Source organism: Belonocnema kinseyi, chromosome 5 (assembly GCF_010883055.1).
Source record: "Belonocnema kinseyi isolate 2016_QV_RU_SX_M_011 chromosome 5, B_treatae_v1, whole genome shotgun sequence".
Lineage (NCBI taxonomy): Eukaryota > Metazoa > Arthropoda > Insecta > Hymenoptera > Cynipidae > Belonocnema > Belonocnema kinseyi.
Window position 1 is genome coordinate 115,994,777 of NC_046661.1, and position 19,456 is coordinate 116,014,232.

The 19,456-nt window shown below is 27.1% G+C and overlaps 1 protein-coding gene across 1 annotated transcript; it reads right to left on the reverse strand.

Moving 5' to 3' along the window:
- Nucleotides 1–4,677: 4,677 nt before the first annotated feature.
- LOC117172652 (U11/U12 small nuclear ribonucleoprotein 35 kDa protein-like) lies at nt 4,678–16,363 on the reverse strand. Its single transcript, XM_033360769.1, has 4 exons — nt 16,173–16,363; nt 7,844–8,059; nt 5,073–5,286; nt 4,678–4,843 (listed from the first exon to the last, which is right to left on the reverse strand). Exons 1-4 carry the CDS (start codon nt 16,173–16,175, stop codon nt 4,746–4,748), a joined length of 531 nt encoding a protein of 176 aa, XP_033216660.1. The 5' UTR covers nt 16,176–16,363; the 3' UTR covers nt 4,678–4,745.
- Nucleotides 16,364–19,456: the final 3,093 nt, after the last annotated feature.

Here is a 19,456-nt window from a genome sequence, read left to right on the forward strand (position 1 = left end):
TTTTCCTATAGTAACATGAAATAACTTTAAATTTGTAAACATTTTTAAGATTTCGAAGTATATTGATAGTATTAATTTATTTTTGGGTATTTCCATGGCTATACTTGTAATCAGCGCATCAAAATACATGAATATATGAAGTTAAAGATTAAAAAGGGTTCTAAGTAATTAAATAATGAATAAATAAAAAATAAATGAATCAAAAATTTTATAAAACTTTATAGAAATTGATTTCTGAATTAAGAAAGTTTCTCTTATTTACGAGAATCTAAAGCCTGGTTTCGTGAAATGAATCTATGCCCTTTATTTGCGTACACACATCCAAACAGAGACGATTCCCGGGGTCGATTCTGGTTTGATTCAATTCTCTGTCAATTAAATTAATGATCTACATTTTTAATTATCCGTTGACACGCGACTTTTTGTGCAGTATGAATATAACTACATATGACAAATTATTATATGCAATTATTAATGAAAGAATAACAAATAGTTTTTTCATGGACCAAACACACTGAAAAATCAACATTACTCTGTGTTTTGTCCATTTATTAATCAAAATTACATGGTGTGGTAGACGAAGAAATAATATTCGGTTTGGACAAAGAATATTAAAATAATGTTTTTTGTTGATATAGAAACGTATGAAGGTTTAAACCAGTTTTCCCTCTATCCTTTTAACTTGAAGGAAATTTTTTAAACAAGTACCATTAAAATTAAACGATTTTCTGAGAAGATCAAATGTAAAAACTGTCAGAGATTTTCATAATTCATCTCTTCAATAAGTGTTTTAATATCAATGGATCTGGCGTCAGAGAATTTAATTTAAGTTGATAATTTTCAAATAGTGCCGGATTTACCAAGGGGCACGGTGGGGCTAGTGCCCCAGGCCTTAGGGGGCCCGAGGGGCCTTTGACCTCACAAAATTACGTACGTTATAGCAAAATTGGGATTTTCTCTGCCTTTAAGAGGGCCCCTTCGAGGTTTAGCCCTAGGCCCCGAAAAATGTTATTTCGGGGCTGTTTTCAAACAAACTGGCTAAAACCATTTTATTTTTTATTTCTACAAAAAAAATCTAATTTTCGACCCAAAAATAGAGCTTCCTGAAACGCAACCTTTGACGTGGAACCTAATTTAATTGTTGTTACTAAATTTGCGGACTTTTATGGCTGTAACTAAATAACATAATATTCTCTTAAGTGTTCTAGCTTTATACAAAATGTACCTAAGATTTATTTTATGAAGAATGTAAAATGTTGCAAAAAATAATTAAAAAAATTTTTTTAATAACCTGATTAGATTTTCATAGTTTGAAGTTGTTTTTATCTTTAATTTTTAATTTAAAGAATGAAATCTAAAAACAATCCCTTTTATTGAGAAAAACCATACGCGAATTGAGAACAAATTTTATTTTTTAATACCCTTGCGCAGTTAAATTAAAACGTGCAAATCATTTAGGGAATTATTTTCATTATTTTGTTTGTGCTAATTTGTGATTTTGTTTGTGTTAATTTTTAGTGGAAATGAGTATTTTTAAACAAAAGTCATTATTAAGATTCCCGATTTTTTAAATTTTTAGGTTATTTTAGCGTTTTACATTGGAAATGTGTATTCCGAGTAATAAGCGTTGAATTCAGAAAACTTAAGAATTTATATTCATATGAATACCCGATTTTTCTCCGTCTAAAAATCCACCAACAGGAACAGAAAAAGTGCAAATCCTATTTCTATCAATCGACTTAATAAAATTAATCGAAAGCATTTATTTAACCTATTTTTCATTATTAAATCTTTTTGTAACTTATAAATTCGAAAAATATTCAAATTTATATCTATTTATATTTTAATAATTTATTTAAACGTGTTAAAAATGTATTAAAGAAATCTATTTAAATGTGTGAATTAAAATAATTTTAACTCTAGAGAAGTGGACTTGAATTGATTAAGATTACATTTTCAAAACTTATATTCCACATAAAGGAATTAAAACAATTTATTACACATATTTTGTGAAATTACTAGAAGGAATTAAATAATCTCAAAATACGAACACTTTGGGAAATAGAAGACATCTCTGTGAGGTGTATCTGTTGGTACAATTACAAGGAATTAAATATAATGAAAACACGTTCTCTTTTGGAGAATAGGAACCTATACGGCGGCCGCTATGTTAATAGAAATAAATTAGTTTCTGAGATATCCTATTCTTATATTGACATTTTAGACAGATGGAAAAATCGCGTATTCAAAATAATAGAATAATCTTCACTTTTACGCTGAAATTTGAAAATAATCATTTTTCTCTATTAAACGCTTATTGCCGGGCTTTCAATTTGAAATGATTGGAATTTAAAGAATAAAATTTGTGCAACAAATTACATTTTTTAAATTTCTTATTGGTTATTTAAAAAGAAATCATAATATTTTTAAGAATGTTCACAATTTTGAACAATTTCCTTTAATGTTATAGTTTTTCGTGAACAGTTGATAGTACATTTAAGAAGAAAACTTAGTTTTCAAAGAATATTTACAAATTTTTAACAATTTCAGATTTTGTTAACATTCATCATAAAAAACATTAGGTTTAAAAGAATATCTACAATCTTAAACCACTTTTTCTTATGTTATGTTAATAATTTTTTTCAGATATTGGTATTTGTTAGATTTGTTACCAAAAATTCAACAGCTTGATTATCTATATATCGTACAAAAATATTATATACATCAGTTCTCAAGTTAAGATATCGATTTTCATCAATTCTCAAAAATATTGCCCTTGCATTTCTTTTATTTTAGATCATAGATATTATGAAACACACGAATTTGGTATTAATATTAATTTTATGTTTTACTTTAAAAATTGCGTGAGATAAAACAAAAAAAAATCGCGCGTTTTTTTCTAATAAATTAAAATAACTTTAAATTTGAAGAAATTTTAAAGACTTTACAGTTGAAGCGATTGATATTTAAAAAATGTATAATCTTTGCTATTGCGAATTCTCATAACATTTATATAAAATTCACGAAACATATAAATCAAATCAATTACCGCGATGATAATGTATTTTTTAGCTTTTTGAAAATTTAATAAAATATTTTGAAAGAAAATGTATCGACGTTTCATTGTAACGAAATACAATATGGTAAGTAATAATAAGTCAAAAATAATAATAATAAGTATTTTAAACCTTTTAGATTTATTTATATTAAATTCATTTTCTGTGGTTTCACAGTACCTATAGTTTAATTCGAATTTAATTAATATTTTCATACATTTTTAATTTTTGTAAAACTCACATTAAAATAGTACTGTTTGATTTTTGTTTAATTCAAAAACAAATTTATTCATTTTTCAAGATTACTTATGACTGAATTAATAATAAGCTCGACAAATCAATCAAGTTTTAAAAGTTTTGTAACCCACTTCTCAGTATTTCGATTAGGCTGGCAATTTTTTGAAATTTTTTCCCTTGTATTTCCACATTTACGAAATTAATTTTAAAAAACTCGAATATGTCAGAAAACTGAAAGTGGAAATGAAAGTGAAATATAACATAATCGCCAGCAAGCTCACGTCCACACGAAATGATGTTAGGTTAAAAATAATAAAAATTATCAATATATTACTGAACTAAAAAAATGTCAGAAATTAAGAAACATTTTTTTGCTATGCATATATCTCTTTTAAAAATTATCAAACTGTCTTCGGTAGAGACGGTGAATTTTTTGGATAAAATTTAATAATTTCTTTCAAAGTTAAAAAACTCTTATAAAGATATATTTGGTTGTGCGTTTGTTGTCCAAAAACATAGCCACGAGAATAACCGTAGGTTAATATTTATTTAAATAATTAGGGGTGTGAAATTAGAAGCATGCAAATAGTCTAATATTTCCATTTCTTTCATGAAATTAGGTACGTTTTTAATTAAATTTATAACTGGAAATATTGATATACCAATTGGATAAAATTAAAAAAATTAATTATCATTAATGGCCAGATCTTGGTGGTTATAGAGTATTGTTAAAGTTACGCCACTGAGAATGACACACATGCTGAAACAAGAGACGTGATGAAGAAACTAGAACACTGTAGCCTTCCGGAGGACGACCTTTCTGGAGGGTAGCAAACAAATTTCTGAAATAAACCTACAGTAATTTTCCAGGAAACTCTGAAATTTTATTTCCAAATTTAAAAGAAAAGCTTTTTGTATTTAATATCGCAAATATTGCATAGTCTCCGTGCCACACAACTTCTTCCATTTTTCTTTAATTTCAAAGTACTTGTTTGTGGAATTAAAAAATGTTTAAAGATTGAATGTAGAAAAAATGAAATTTGACCAAAAATGTCAATTCTCAAGAGCACTTTTAAGTCTGAAACAAGCTCGGACAATCTGGAGGATTGTCTCAAGTCAGCGCGCGCAATATCGCGACCGGCTGTGCCTCCATATATGGTGGGAGCGACGTCGGGAGAGGGCGTCGTGACGCTCTGGTATAAAGTCACGACTCCCCTAATCGTCAGCAGAAAGAGAAAACTTATCGAAAATGTCGTCTCCGTTCCTAATCTCGTGCAATAAAATTGTGCTCTTCAATAAAACAAAATTAGTGCAAATTTTGCTCAGTGTGAAAGTCATAGATCGTATCACTCAAAAAAAAAAGAAGAAATGAAAAAATCAAGTGTTTTAGTCTACAAATACAACAAAAATTTTATTCAGAGTCCCCATGTCTGTTACATAAATATCTATTTATTACTTTCTCGGTTCGGTGATGATTGGCCTCTTGAAAGGTCTGTCTTTTCCTCCAAATCTCAATTGTCCAGATTCCTTCTTCCCACCAAAACCTCCACCTAGAATAAAAAAAAATGATTCCCACCTGTCATAATAGATCAATTTATGTATAAAAAATAATCATAATCCTTGTATACTATGTACGGTTCATTATTATGAAAGGATTTTCAATTGCAGAGCTTTTCAGGGAGGTTTTTTTGCTTCTAAAGTGGGAACAATGAATCAACTGAGTTGTCTATTTATAGCTCTTTCTCGTCGCACTTTTTTTTCATTATGAATAGAACTGACCTAGCCTTCTAGGCTTCCAGCCTTGCATCGATCTACCAAACTCAAAGTCAACAAAAATTGTATGGCCCTTTAAAGATGAACCGTGTAAACGCCGTACAACTTTTCTCGCTTCGTCCTCGGTTTCCATTTCCACAAAACCGTAACATTGCGAAATCCCGGTCACGATGTCTCTTACTACTGTAGCTGAAACAGCCTCTCCACACCTGGAAAAATACTGTAAGAGAAAACTTATTTTAAAATAAATGCAAAAAAAATATGCACTAAAATTGAATTTCTGCATGTTTCCTCTCCCCTGGCCAAAAGTCCAGGCAAATTTGAGTACTTCATCGGGGTTATAAAATAAAAAAAGATATAGTGCAATAGGTTTCAACAGCAGTGCTACGGGACATAGATGGACCAGCCTTACAAGGCAATAATAATAATCAGCATGACCGTTTTATTTACATACAAAAATTTCCCCATTTGAATTAATAAAAACTGAGCTGCAAAACATTTGAAGCAATTTTAAGCTAGACATATTAAAAATTGAACGATTACATTTTTGTTATGAACTGAGCACTTCTTAAAATAAAGGTACATTATTTTCATTTTAAATAGATTGAATATCCTTAAAATTTTATCTCAAAAATCTCAAAACACCTGTATGCTATTATACATTTATTCTCTTTCAATTTTTTTTTCTTAAATCCTGATAAACTAAAAATATTTCCTTGAAATATTCCAGAATCATTCGTGACAATTTCTGAACACTTTTTAAATATTCTCCTAAAATTCATTTTTTAAAAATAAAAACGCATTAATTTTTCTATGAATCTTCAGAAAATGTTTTTTATTCTTTTTGAAGCCTTTCATAATTTTCAAAAAGTTTATTTTTTTTTAATCTGCAAAAATCTATATTTTATTTTAAATTAGACCATGGACTACACTCATCGAAATTCAATATTTATTATACATCCAACTTCAACCATTTTACTTGTAAATTAATTTTTTTAAATGAGACAGTTTAAATTGTAACGTTCAAAATTTGAATTTTCGTTTGGTTTTAAATATTTGATTTATAATTACTAATTTTAAGTGAACGATGAAATATCTCTAAATATTGAGCAATTGTTATTTTTCTTAAATAAGAAATTTTACATTTTAGACTAAAACAATATTTTAAATTAAATAATTTTATTCAATTTTAAATATTATAATAAACCTTGTGTTATGAATATATTATTATGAAGTTATTTTAAAATCGAAAATAGTTTATTAAGTTTCAATCGGCCGTGAATATTTGTTTAACTGCTTAAACTTTCCAATTGAATCAGTTTAATTTTTATCGCCAAATTTTGGAAATTCTTAAATTTGGAACAGACTCCGAATTGTTTTGTAAAATCAATTATTTTTCACTTATTAATCCTTAATATAGATCAATTTTTGAAAACATTATAATTTATATTCACATTTGATCAACTAAAAAGATTTTTTTATTTTAAATTTTCGATTTTCAACGCTACTTATTTTTAATTTTTTTAATCCTTTATAACTACATTTTGAAATTCATTAAATCATAAATGTACCCTTAAAAATTAAAATCCAAAATGGAAAATATGTAAGTGAAAGATTGTAAACATTGTAAACTGAATAACATAATTAAGAAAGACAAAAACTCAACTGATTAAATAAAAACTGTTGAAATCAAACTTGGAGATTTTTTTTTCTATAAATTTGTAAAATTCCCAGTCAAAAAAATTCAAGGTCATTTCCCGCTTTTGTAAAGTTTATTTAGAATCTTCAAGGTCAATCAAGTTTGCGCATTTTTAGCGCTAATTATAATGTTTTGCAGTTTTTTAAGTAAAAATTGGTTTTAGAACATAAAACACTTCTTCCTACTGATAATTGGATGTTTCAATCAATTCTTTAAACAATTTATTATTGTTTTTAGCCATTTTTCTTACAATATAAATAAAAAGTCGCGGTTTCTTTCGAATTTTCCAAGTCGTATTTAACTGTTCAACAAGGACTAGGTCATAATTAATTAAATTTAATAGAAATAATTGTTTTAATAATTTATTCAAATTTTCTGCATAATTTTAAATCATAGCACTTCAAAGAATATTTACCATTTTTCAAGAACTTTAGGTTAGTTTGGTGTGTTTCAAAATGTTAAGTAAAGTGATGAATTTAGTTTTAAATTGAAAAGCTAAATTTCCAACTAAAATTAGTCAACTAGGATAATTTAATTTTCAACTGGAATAGTTGAATTTTAAACCTAAAAGATCAATTTTAAACTGAAATGATGGGATATTCAGATGAAATAGTAACATTTGCAGTTTAAAAAAATTGTTATATTTTGAAAAAAGTGACTATTTTTCAACTAAAACGATGAATCTTTAACTAGAATAGTTGAATTTTGAACCAAAAAGGTGAATTTTTAATAAAAAAATATTAATTTACGCAAAATTGAATATTTACATTTTTATTAAAAAACCATCAATTACAAACAAACAAAAAAGTTCAACAAAATAGCTAAATATAGCAATATAAAGATTCTTTTACACATGAAGAATCAGTTTTATATTATAATTTAAAAGAAAATTAAGCACGTCCTCGAAAAAAACTCCCTGACATTTCCAGGTATATAAAAACTCCCTGCCAGTTCCAGGTTTTCTAGGTAAGGTAGGGTAGAAATTTAAAAATAGCGTGAGATAAAAAAAAACTAATCGCGCGCGTAGCGCGCAAGTTTCTTTTTTGGTTTGACATAAAAAATTTAAAATTTCACTCACGTCTATCAAATCGTTTTTTGTTGTTTGAGGACCGAATCTTGCAACAAAAACTGTTCTCTCCGGTTTAGATTTTAATCCATGAGGTGGTTCATAGTGCGCTTCAATTGCACGACTAATAGCTTTATCGTGAGGCTCTGTATCTGTGCAATCTATACTTCCAGCTTTTAATGGATCATAGTTGCACGTTGTAAGAGGACTCCAGTCTTTCAATGCATCCTAAAAATAAAATAAAATAAAAAATTATACGTTTTAATATCGTGAAATTAAATATTTAAAAAATGCTTTACAATAAATTAAAGCACCACAACGCGAAAAACTCAAAAAAGGGGAAACAGGGCAATTTTTTCACTGAAAAGGGGGGAAATGGGAAAGATTATAAATTTTGTTTTACAATTAGAAGAGAAACAATCTTTTTATAAGAAAATTCAAATAATGTTAAATGATTTTTTTATAATTTCTGCCATTAATGAATTTTTTTATTAGATACACTTATGTTCTTGAAAATAAATTTACGGTGAAAAAAAAGTTCCGAGAAAACACACAATTTGTTAGATGAATAATTTGTATATGTTTTAAATCGTTCACATAATCAAAAATATTTCCTTTTCGAAAAATACTTCCATTAATTATGAAATCGGGATACCTATAGGTATAATTAAATTTTTTTCAACATTTGACAACCATTATTCGAATGTAAATTAGAAACCATACTCTTCAGTGATCTTAGGCTCAAATTAAAAAAGTTTAAGTTTGAGCACCTAAGACATTTTACACCTTTTATACTAAGGGTGTCTACTCAGATCCTGAAACAAAATCCGTGGAAATTTAAAGTTTTTTTGAGGTGTCCCTAGTTTTCCACACGTCTAATTTTTTATAGTATGGAGCCATTCAAATATTTTACATTTTTAAAAACAATCGACTTGGCACCAAAAACTCGGAAAAAATGTATACAATTTCACGAGTTTATGACAAATAATGGGGAGATTACAATATCCGTGGCGACAAAGTTTTATTGTGAATTCCTATAGGATTTTTTGCGAGAAACACGAATCTGAAAGATTTAAATCAATATCTCTAATAGTTTTCGATACTTCGATCTTTTATGTTAAAATTATTGACTTTTTTTTGTAAAACATAATTTCTCAATATGAATTTCGATGGTATTTTTGCGAGAAATATGTATCTGCAATTTTTAAATCGGTATCTCGAATAGTTTTCGAGATATCGAAGGCACCCCTGTGACTTGTCACAGAAGTGATGTAAGATCACATCCCCTTCGTGGGAGGCGGGAAGGCACACCTGTGACTGATCATAGAAATAATGTAAAGTCACACTCCTGCTCCTTTTCCAACGCCGGGGGTGGCACCCCTGAGGCTGGTCGTAGAAACAATATACAATCACACCCCTGTCCCTTTTCCAACGCCCCATAGGGGCACCCTTGTGACTGGTCATAGAAATAATATACAATCCCACCCCTGTCCCATTTCCAACGTCCCATGGGGGCAGTCGCCCCTATGACTGGTCATAGAAATAATGTAAGGTCACACCCCTGCCCCTTTTCCAACGCCCCGCGGGGGAAGGCACCCATGTGACTGGTCATAGAAATAATGTAAAGTCACACCCCTGCCCCTTTTCCAATGCCCCGTGGGGGCGGGAAGGCACCCCTGAGACTAGTCGTAGAAACAATATACAATCACACCCCTGTCCCTTTTCCAACGCCCAATGGGGGGAGGCACCCCTGTGGCTGGTCATAGAAATAATGTAAGATCACGCCTCTGTCCCTATTTCCTCAGAGGAATCCACATTAAATCTCCGTCTCTTGTACAAAAATCGCCTATCGGAATGAACTTAAGAAATTGTGTATATTAAAAAAAAAAATTTAATCGAAAACTATTAGAAATATCGATTTAAAACTTTCAGATTCATGTTTGTCGCTAATAATCCTATAGGAATCCACATTAAAACTTTGCGCCACGGATATCGTAATCTTGCCAAAATAATTTTTTTTTTTTTAATTTGTAGGGACTCATTTAATATGTTTAATTTTGAAAGCTTTAGCAAATTATATCAAAAGATATTATTAAATATATTGGCACCATCGATTAATTAAATAAATCTGAAAAAAACATAATAAATGATTTATTAAATTTGTCTTTAATATCCATGAATTTGAATAATAATTTTTTATTTTATTTTATCTTCTTACACTTAAATCTCAGTGCATTTTTAACTATTAAACGATTATCTAACTTTTCAAGTAAAAATATTGCATTTTCAATATAAATGAATTTTAAACCAAATAGTGGAATTATCAAATAAAAAAAAAAAGAATTTTCAACTAAAAAATTTTAATTGTCAATTAAAAATCTTCAAGCAAAGATATGAATTTTTAAATATAATAATGAAATTTTCAACTGGAATCGTTATATTTTCACTAAAAAACGATTAATTATCAACAAAGAAAAAAATTCAAAAAAATACTTCAAGTTTCATCAAGAACAGTTGAATTTTCAGCAAAAAATTAATTTTTAACCAAATGATTAAACCGGCTAATCGTCAAAAAAAAAGTTTTAACAAAAAAGTTCAATGTTCAACCAATTAATTAAATTTCCATTTTAAAAAATTGATTTTAAAAGAAAAATGTAGAAGTTGATATTTCAACCAAAAGAGATTTTAATTTTTAATAAAATACAGTTGAATTTTATTTTAAAAAATACGAATTTTCAATCAAGAAAGGTTTTTCACACAAGAGAGAAAAAAATTTTAAACACTGTTGAATTTTCAAGTAAAACAATTAACTTTCAATCAAGAAAAATACTTTCCTACCAAGAAAAAAGAATTTTTACCCAAATACATACATTTTCAACCAAAAATAGAATAGTTACATTTACAGTTAAAAAAATTAATTTCAAACAAAAATAAAGAAAATTTCAAGAAAATAGTTAAATTTAGTAATATAAAGCTACTTTACGCATGAAGAATCCGGGTTTTTTTCAGGTTCACCTGACACTAGAAATGAAATCTCTTCAAATACTTTGGAATCTTTTTAAATAACTTAAAATTATTCATTATTATTGAAGATTTCTTGGATACAAATTAAATTTAAATTAATCACTTAATTTCTCTAGAAATCCCGTTCAAATAACATGCACGCTTGCTTTCACATCTTTCGACTTTTATTTCCTAATATTAAAAACATAAATTATTTAAAAATTCACAACAAATTTTTAAATATTAAGAGTTCTTCCATTTTTTAAAACGAAATCTCTTTAAATTCTTTGGAATATTTTTAAATAGCTTAAAATCTTGAAAATCCTTTGAAATTTTTTGATCACCATATCAGAATTGTTTAATCACAAACACTATTAATTTTAAATTGTCTACGCACTAAAAACAGTACCAATTAAACAAAATGTTAATTCACGGAGTAAAACTAAAAGTGGTAACTCTGCACAATTTCAAGTTAAATGATTGATAAAACAATATTAAATAACAAAAGTTTAATTTGAAAAATTGTGAATAAAAAAAGAATAATTTCTGTGTTTTATTTTAATCTCAAAGACAAAATCATAGGCTTCTTCATTTAAGAAAAGATCAAAAAGTTTGCTTAAATTTCCATAAATCTTTACATTCATTAAATATTACTCAATCGAACAATTTCATTCAGATCAGACTTGAATCTTGTAATTCTTGTTTGCATTTTAGTCTAATGGAACAATTTTATGGGGTTTATTTTTAAATATATTTCATGTCTACTGAGAATTTCTATTAGCCTATTTAATCTGTTAGAAAAATTATTTTTTCTACTCTTTATAAATGTTGAAGATCCTAAAATTGTTTTAATTGTCATCTGATTTAAAACTTTTGCCAATTTTTGAATTATGATTTTGAAATTAAATCGTCAAAAATTATTTATTCAATTTTGCAGTATATGTTAGAGTCATTCGTATTTTAAAATTACGCAATTACAATTTAAAATTATAAAATTTAAATGTTTCAGTTAGAATCTTTAAGCTTTTCTTCAACAGTAATAGAAAAATAGTTTATATTTGAAGACTTACATTTATGATTAAAAACTTAGGAATATTTCAGTTTTAAAAGTTTTAAATTGAAATTGTCTGATTAAAGAAATTTTATATTAATCCATTTAAAACGTATTACGAATAATTTTTTCTACCTGCATCACTTTATACAAACGAAAACTACCCACAGAATTTTATTTAGTTTCAATTAATATAAAATCGAGTGTCAATTTCATTATTCCTAAGAGAGAAATAATAATTTTAATATAAACGCTTTTTACAATATTCTAACTACCTTCAATGATCCCAAAATCAGATAAAAATTATTATAATATTTCTAACATAATTACAACCGTTATGCATTTTTAAACTGAAACATTTTCAATGGACAGAGAGATCATCATATTTTATTATAGTTAATTAAAAAATATTTATTTTGGATACAATAGAATTGGAAAAAAATATATTTTAGCTTCAATATTTTATTTAAATCCTAAGTAGTTTACTTTAAAATTAATGAAATTTACAAAATTTAAATTGATTTTAATTTGTAGATGTAAAATGGAAAATTGTATTTTCATATATCCTATATTTAAAGAGAAAAGGGAAAAGGCCAAGTTTTAGGGAAAAAGAACATTTATAAAATAAAAAACACAGTGTAAAAAAGGTTTAAATAGGGTACTTTTTCACTTAGGTTGAAAAGCCATTCACGCAGATAAAAAAAACAAGAAAAATTCGTTAAATAGACCATTTTTATATATGTTTAAAATCGTTCGCATAATCAAGAACATTTTATCCATTAAAAAATACCATCATCATAAAATAAACATTTGTACATTTTTTATTGGTAACATTTTTAAATAAATTTTGAGACTGCTCAAAACTCCTATAAATATATAAAATTCAATTGAATAAATTTCAAAAGTTTTACTTTAAATTGTTCCAGTTAGAACTTTAACTTTTCCGCTGATCAACAAGTAATATTCCATTATTCAATCAATTAACTTTTTATGTTTAAATTACAAATTTTTCACTTGGTAATACTTCTTTTTAAAATTACTATATATTTTTTAACTCCTACAATTTTATATTGGGTAACAACTTTTGTTTCTGATTTTAAAACGTTTCAGCTTCAAATTTTTTTTAATTATTTTTTTAAATTTTATTTTCAAATATCGTATATTTTCTCTTTAAATATATTCAAAGATAAAGGGGGAAGTTTTTAATGAATAGGGTGAAAATGGAAAATTTTAAAAAGGGAGGATCACAGAAAAACATGGGAAAGACTGTGATCCCTGAATATATAATTCTCAATAACAAATATTACATAGGGGATTTTTCCCTCGAAATTTGATAGAATGAGATTTATGGCATAAAGAATCCCACATTTGACGAATTCTTCAAGGGAGGCACAAAACGATCTGTAAAATCTTGTTTTAAATATTTTAAAAATAATAAAAATCCACTTCGGGGATAATTTATTGCTGAATTAAAGCGAAAAAGAATAATTTTAAAAAGTAGATAAATAAATTGAAGTTTGATAAAAAAAAGGTTATCTACTTCTGCGAAAATATGAAGAAAACTTTCTGAGGAAAATGGTCATTTTTGGTCATTTTTTGAAACAATGTAAGGCGCGAACCGGACATTCGACGGAATTCTAATAGGGCTTAACTTAAAGGTGGAATGTTTAATTTGAGAGCATTATAATAAAAAAAATTTTCCGAGAAATATTAAGAAAGGTAACTGGTTTTCTTCCACGCGCGTTAAGGAACTTCTTACACGTAATTAAGTTACTAAAAAGTGACTTTATTCGTAATTTTTTGTTGTTGAAATAATATCAATTATGATATGTTTCGTTGGAAATTCTTTTATTTTGGTTTAATTGGTATAAAATTCATGTATTTTGGTAAAAGGTCAACTATTTTATTCCAAAGTAACTTTTGTTGCAAATTTATATTTGTGTTTTGAAAATTCAACAATTTGGTAGATAATTCAAATATTTTTTTGAAAACTCAACTTTTTTTATGTTGAAAATTTGACGGAATAGTAGAAAATTCAATAATTTAGTAGAAAATTCAACTACTTTGTAAAAAATCCTCTTCTCTATATTGAAAATTAATGTTTTTTTTATGGAAATTTAACTGCTGCATTTTCGTTCGAAAAGTTCTCTTTTTCAGACTAAAAATTCAATATTTGGTTGGAAATTCGTAATTTTGGTAGAAAATTAATATTCCCGGTTGATAATTCAACTGTTTGGATGAAACTTTATGCATTTTGTGAAAAATTCTTTATTTTCCGTTAAAAATTACATTTTTTTTTGTTACAAATGCAACTGTTAAGTTAAACATTAATTTTCTTTGCTTGAGAATTTAACCAGTTTGCTGAAAATTCGACTTTTTGGTCAAATCAATTAACTGCCGCCAATGAAAGTTGAACTACTTAAATAAAAATCCATTTTTTTCGGTTGAAGATGCATGATTTTAATTGAATATTCAAATGCTGGTTTGAAAATGAACTTTTTTCTTGAAAATTTATATTTTAAGGTTGAAAATCTAACTCTGGCAGAAAATATTAAAACTGGCTTGATAATTCAACAATTTAGGAGAAAATTCAAATATTTGGTCAAAAATTCAACTTTTTTTGTTTAAAAATCATATTTTCGGTTTGAAAATGTAACTGTGTTGTAGGAAATTCGTCTTATGGGTTTAAAAATTCAATAATTTTGGCAAATTTGTTTTATCTCTAGGTCCAAATTTAACTTTATCGTTTCAAAATTTTTCTCTTTTTGTAAAAAGATCCCATATTTTTTAGTTAAAAACTCAAATATATTGGTAAAAAATTAATCTGATTTGTTTGAGTATTTAACTATTTTGTTCATTTTAAAATTTGAAATTTTTATGTTTGAAATATTATCATCTACTGTATTTTTAGTTGCGAATTTATCTATTTTTCTTGAAAATTCATGGATTTTGTAAAAAAAACTCCACTATTTTGGTAGAAAGTTCAACTAGTTCCAACTCTTTGGTTTGAAAATTCGTTGAACTACTTAATTAAAAATTTAGTTGCTTGTTCGAAGAATTATATTTTTAGTTAAGAATTCATCTCACTGGTTGAAAATTAAAATATTTTTCTGAAAAACTCAACAGTTTGATTAAACTTGAATAAAAATTAAACTATTTTTTTTCAAACTCGTTTTTTTTTGCCGAAAATTGAATTATTTGGTTTAAAATGAACTTGCTCGTTGGGCATTTCGCTGTTTTGTTGAATAGTCTTCTTTTTGGTTTGTAAATAGTAGAAAATTTGAATACATGCTTCTTTGAAAATTTACTTTTTTCTTAAAAATGAATATTTTTAGTATGTAAACTCAACTATTTAGTTGAAAATGTATGTATTTTGTTAAAAATGTAACTATTCAGATAAAAATTCCAATTATTTAGATAAAAAGGAACTTTTTAGTTTAAAATGCATCCTTTGATCATAAATAAAACTATTTTGTTTCAAATTAGTTTTTTTAGTAGAAATTTAAAATATTTTGAATCAAAATTCAACTATTTAGTTGTAAATTACCTTGTTTGTTGGAAATTTAACTCTTCTGTTGGAAATCAATGTTATCACGATCAAAATTCACCCGTTTGGTGGAAAATGCATTTATTTTGTTTAAAAATTTAACTATTTAGGGAGAATTCTCACTATTTGGATGAAAAGTAACTTTGTTGTTGAAAATTAATTTCTTTGATCAAAAATATAATTATTTTGTTTCAAATTCGTTTTTTTTTTTTCGGTAGAAAATTCAAATATTTTGGTACTTATTTTGACTCTTTTGTTGAAACTTTGTCTGTTTGGTTTTAAAGTCGTATAAAATGCAACTACTTCGTTAAAAAATTAGTTTTTTGTTGAAAATGATTATTTTCGGTATAAAAACTCAACTATTTGATACAAAATTCACGTATTTTGTTTAAAATTTAACTATTCAGGTAGAACGTCCAACTATTTGGTTGAAATGTAACTTTTTTGTTGAAAATTCCTTATTCGTGCTTGAAAATTCAACTCTTTTGTTCAAAAGTTTTCTTTTTGGTTTGAAAATTAATTTCTTTTGTTAAAAAATAAAAAATAAATAAAAACGATTTATAAAGATAATCATCACAGGCAAATTAGTAATTAGTTTGAGGTTATGTAATTTCAGATTAGCGGGGTCAGCGACCGAAATAACCTTAAAATCCGAAAGGAATAATTTCTAAAATTCGATTATTTTGTAACTTTTATGTTCAAATATATAAATTTGATGAAAAAAAAAGAACTGTACTTACCATTATTAATCACAGTTAATAAATATATAAATCGATTTAGCTTAGTAATATCCTATTTGAAAATAAATCGGCTGCTTTTGGAGTAGGAAAAAAATAAGAACTACAAATATACTACAAATATATGAGGAATTATATTTAAATCAGTTTGTGTAAACGAGCAGCTGATATCTGTCACTTTGTCAATGTATGCCAATGTAGCAATAGAACTGATCATTTCAGAAAACGATATTGCGCAAGCGCTTAAGATATATAGCACTTCCATGTGAGTTTCGGTCAATTTTGACTGAATCTTATGTGGGAATGGTAAACATGGACGAAAAAAAACCATTTCGAACAATTGGAAGTTAAAAAACTTCCCAAAAAAGAAATGTCTAATAGACCAGGAGAAAATCCATTGAAAAGAAAAAAGGTTGGTGCGCACAAGAAGTGTTGTTTTGAAAAGTGCAAAAGTGACTGTCGGTCCAAGTCCTACTTGGAATGTACTTATTATTTTATTTCCAAAACCCTATTTAATATATCGAAAGGGTGACATTCCCGATGTTTCACTTAAAAAACATTTAAAAAATTGCGCGAAATGCAGTAAAAGTGATATGTGGGTGAGGTTATGTACCCGCAGAGACGAGTATTTTTCAAGCATGAAGGATATAAACAAGGATACTTACATTTGCTCATTGCATTCTATTAATTTTAACTTATTTTCATTACAAATAGTTTATGAAGGTTTAATCAGATGTGTAAAGTTCTTTAAATACTAACGTTCTCTCATTGAAACAGTTCAATTTTGAAAATTAAAATCTGCATGTACCTTCTTTAATTTCGAGCATATATGAGATTAAAATCGTCATTTCTTAATTGAGCTTATTGTAAATTATCGTGGGATACGATATTCGTAATATTTTAAGTGATTAGATGTATTTTTTTCCTCAAAATGTATCAAATTCCCAGTCAAAAAATGAATTTTCTGACATATTTCTCGTCTGTTACAAAAAATTCCTACCTTCCCCGTTAAGCGATCACCCTGATTTAAAAAGTACTATATGGAAACATGAATAAAAAATATTTTCACTTCTTTCAGTTTCACGTATTTATTACAAACAATTTTTTCAAAATTTTTTATTCATATTTCTTCTATCATACGAATTTTCAGAGAAAATTGTTTAAACTAAAAAAATCGCACCACCAAGAGAATAAATAATTCAAGGTAAGTCTTATTTTTGATCGCAATAAATTTAACGGATTGTTTTTTATTCAAAAAATAATACTTTTTTGAAATATGTTACAAAATATTACTAGAGACTCGTCAAATTATATTTAATTTCACATTGCCTGACATCTAATAAAAAATTAAACTGATGAAATTTACAAACCTTCGTTAAACCCGGGCAGTGCTGCCATCTAACGATATATTGAAGAACAACTGCATCCGAAAATTTAAAACTAGAAAACGAACACAAGTGCGGTTATTATTTTTTTCTCTCACGCAATTTCTAAATTAAAACTTAAAATTAATCTAAACATAAAATAGTTGTATTTCCTAGTAAATATTATCGTAAGTAATAGAAAAGAGAAGCAACGAAATTTCACTCTAATAATAGACGAAAATTAATATTTAAAGTAATGAATCATCATACAAAAAATTTTATTTTTATCAAAGTAATTCAAGTTACAACCAACTGTTTCGATTTTTCACTCAAAAAGATCAACTATGAACTACAAATGTAATAGTTAATACTTCACCCGAGAAGATTTTAATGTTTATTTAGAAACATTTTAATTCAATCAAAGAAGTCAAATATTCAGTAAAATGCAACAAAAACAGATTAATTTTATACTGTTTTTTTTTTTTCATGGACTTTAAATAAAACACATGAATTTGCAGCAAAATAGTTAAATTTTTAATTAATAAAGATAGATTTTTGACGAAAAACGAAATACTTAATTTTTCAGATAAGAACATTAATTTTAAACTAAAAAATACGAATTTTTGACCACGCAAATGAATTTTTTATTAAATTGACGAATGTTTAACAAAAAATATGAATCACCAACCAAATACTTGAGTTCTCCACAAATAATATGAACTATCATCCATGAACATTTACTTTGTACCACAAAAGACAAGCTTTCAACAAATTTAATGAATTTTAAACCCAATAGCTGAATTTTTAACTAACCTGCATAGCGATATTGTACATTACAATGCATTCATTACATTCTTCATTACACTTTTATTACATTATTGAATTGTGCCTTCTCACCCCCATGAGATGGTGGAAAAGGGTAGGGGTTTGGCCAACATTATTTCTGGGACCGGTCGCAAGGATGCCTTCTTGCTCCGACAAGATGCTGGAAAGGGATAGAGGTTTGACCAATATTATTTCTGTGACGGGTCAAGGGGGTGCCTTCCCGCCCACGTGACGTTGGAAAGGGTTAGATGTTTGAGAAAATTATTTTTGTGAGCAGTAAAAGGGGTGCTTTTTCGGCCCCACGAGATGTTGGAAAGGGGTCGGAGTTTTACCAACATTATTTCTGTGGCGGCTCAAAGGGGTGCCTTCCCGCCCCCACGAGACGTTGGAAAATGGTAAAAGTTTGACAACATTATTTTTGTGAGCAGTAAAAGGAGTACCTTTCCGTCCCATGGCACTTTAGAGAGGGGTACGGGTTTGACCCCAATAATAAAATAACTCTTCTTAATTCACATGACATTACTCTAAGATGTCTGACAGTCTCTTTGGAATGCTAAAAATATGTTTTTTTACTGGTACCGGCAAAGAAATTTATTGCTGGTACCAGCAGAAAACTTTTTTTGCCGGCACCGGCAGAGATTTTATTTGCCGGTGCATACAAAGAACTTTTTTGACGATACCGGCAGTCTATCTACTTCGCAAAAAAAATTCAACAAAATACTCAAATTGTCGACTAAGAAGATGAATTTTTAACAAAGTAGTTAAACTTTTACCCAATTAGTTGAATTTTCAAACAAACAAAAATTAAATTTATACCAATAAGATTAATATTCTACTCAAAAGAGGATTTAAAAAAATATTTTAATGTGTTTTATAATACATGCATTTTCAAATAATTTGTACCACAAAAAACAAGCTTTCAATGAAATAATAGATTAAATTTTTCACCAGATAGTTGAATTTTGAACTAAAATAGTTAGTTGAATTTTCAACCAAAAAAGATGAAATTTCTACTGAAAGAAATGAATTTTGAAACCAAGAAAACAAGTAAGTACAATATTTTCGATAATTCATGGACATTTATAATAAATGAATGAA

Excerpts from the sequence above, each read along its gene's own strand:
- LOC117172652 (XM_033360769.1), bottom strand. Across the intron at positions 5,287-7,843 it reads CAAAAAACGATTTGATAGAC|TATTTTTCCAGGTGTGGAGA; the intron begins GTGAGTGAAATT and ends TTTCTCTTACAG. Across the intron at positions 4,844-5,072 it reads CTGGAAGCCTAGAAGGCTAG|GTGGAGGTTTTGGTGGGAAG; the intron begins GTCAGTTCTATT and ends TTTTTATTCTAG.